The sequence below is a fragment of the Protobothrops mucrosquamatus genome, unplaced genomic scaffold (assembly GCF_001527695.2).
Source record: "Protobothrops mucrosquamatus isolate PMUCROS unplaced genomic scaffold, P.Mucros_1.0 scaffold3853, whole genome shotgun sequence".
Lineage (NCBI taxonomy): Eukaryota > Metazoa > Chordata > Lepidosauria > Squamata > Viperidae > Protobothrops > Protobothrops mucrosquamatus.
The window spans coordinates 8,778-10,832 of NW_015389803.1; the positions used below are offsets into that span (position 1 = coordinate 8,778).

General features: G+C 56.9%; 1 protein-coding gene across 1 annotated transcript in view; it reads left to right on the forward strand.

Moving 5' to 3' along the window:
• Positions 1-1,211, forward strand: part of XKR7 (XK related 7) — a 2,298-nt gene extending 1,087 nt beyond the window's left edge. The window contains exon 2 of the mRNA XM_015827669.1: positions 256-1,211. Coding sequence (XP_015683155.1) covers positions 256-1,211 — 956 coding nt within the window. The remainder of the gene's footprint in view (positions 1-255) is intronic.
• Positions 1,212-2,055: the final 844 nt, after the last annotated feature.

Sequence of the window (2,055 nt, forward strand, 5' to 3'; positions counted from 1 at the left end):
TTGGGTGGTTGAACTTCCAGCCTCTTTGTCCTCCTCGGTGATGTGCCTCCAAGGTGTCCTCTCCTTGTCTCCTCTTCATTTTTCCTTCAGATCAATCCTCTTTCCCCCTCCCCCCCATCCAGGCTCAAGGTGGTCACCCCATCCCTGTGGTCTCCTCCAGCTTCCGTTCCATTTCTTTCCTGGAGAACCTTCAAAGACACCCTGTCTTCTCCCTAATTCTTTGTTTCCCTTTGTCTCTCTGTTCCCCTTGGGAAGGTCTCTCAGCTTCTGCCTCGTTGGTGTCTCTCGCCTGGACTCTGGCCTCCTACCAAAAGGTGCTCCGGGATTCCCGGGAAGACAAGATGCCCATGTCCTACAAAGGTGCTATGGTCCAGATCCTGTGGCACCTCTTCACCATTGCCGCCCGAGCCATCGCCTTCGCCGTTTTCGCCTCTGTCTTTCAGCTCTACTTCGGCATCTTCATCGTCACCCACTGGTGCATCATGACCTTCTGGATCATCCAAGGCGAGACGGATTTCTGCATGTCCAAGTGGGAGGAGATCATCTACAACATGGTGGTGGGCATCATCTACATCTTCTGCTGGTTCAACGTCAAGGAAGGCCGCAGCCGTTGCCGCATGTCCATCTACTACATCATCACCCTGTTGGAGAACGCCGCGCTGACGGGCCTCTGGTATTGGTTCCGCGAACAGTACCTGGTCTCTGAGTTCTATGCCTTGATCGTCGTGTGTGTGGTAGCCTCCAGCTTTGCTTTGGGAGTTTTCTTCATGTTCATCTACTATTGCCTCTTGCACCCCAGTGGGACCATTTTCGGGGCCCAGAACACTGGCTGTCTCTGTGGGGAAGAGCCCACCGCCGTACCCCGGGCTACGGGGCCTCCGCCAGACGTGATCACCAGTCCTCCACGCTCCTTGCCGAGGACTACAGAGCGAGAGGGGATGCCAGGGGACAGAGATAGCTGCGGGCCAGTCTTTCAGGTCAGGCCCAGCATGCCTTCCACCCCCATAGCCCGGGCCCCACGGACAGAGGGGCCTGTTATCCGCATTGATTTGCCACGCAAGAAGTACCCCGCCTGGGACGCCCATTTCATAGACAGGCGTCTACGTAAGACCATCCTAGCTCTTGAGTACACCTCTCCGGCCACACCACGTCTACAGTATCGCAGTATGGGGGCATCGCAGGAGCTGTTGGAATATGAGACCACTGTGTGAGCTGGCCAGGAGGGACCCTTCCAGGGCACCTGGGCTGGAACGGGGTCCAAGCAGCCCGAGTGAGCAGGCCTTGGGGCTGTCCCAGTCCTTTTTGGGTGGGACGGCGGGAGTGGCAGTCCAGCAAGCATCAGGATGTCCCATTCCCACATCGCAATATTCGGTTTAATTCCTCCTTCACCCGATACAGACTGCTCGTGGCTCTCCCCTGCAAAGATGGTCAACTGGTGCTATTTGCTTTTCTCTCAGCTCACCGTTTGAGCTATGCATTGGGTGGGTTGCGACACACACCCCTCCACACCCTCCTTGTGGGCAGGCCCCTTGTTTCTCCTCCTCCCGAGTTGCGTTCCAGGAGGGACCCTAATTCCCAGCCAAGCCGCTCTCAAAATACCTCACTGTGACTTGAGCCAAGGCCACCAAGGGCTTCTCTTATCTCCGGTGCCCAGGAAGCGGTGGGCTGGGAGCGGGTGGGCGACACGAGCACAGGGGGCCATCTCCGTGGTGAGTGGTGTGTCAGGGGTGATGAGGACCGCAGACCCCCAAGGGAGTCCTCGAAGGGGGTGGAAAAGATGGTTGTAAAGCAGGAGGAGGAACAGATTTTAGGCTGCGGGCAACTTTCTGGCAACGGGGGAGGGTGGGGGTGGGATTCGATCCCAGGACTGCGTATTGGTGGGTGCCTGGCTTTGTTTGGAAGAAGACCAGGAGGCTGGCAAGTTTTTCATGCAGGAAACAGAGCTGGCATTGAGAAGCAGGACTGTTCACCCCGTTTTCGATTCGCGCCCCCAAATTGAAACCGAAAGATTTCCCAAGGCAGCAGATGCATCAACATTATCCGTTGGGGAGGGCA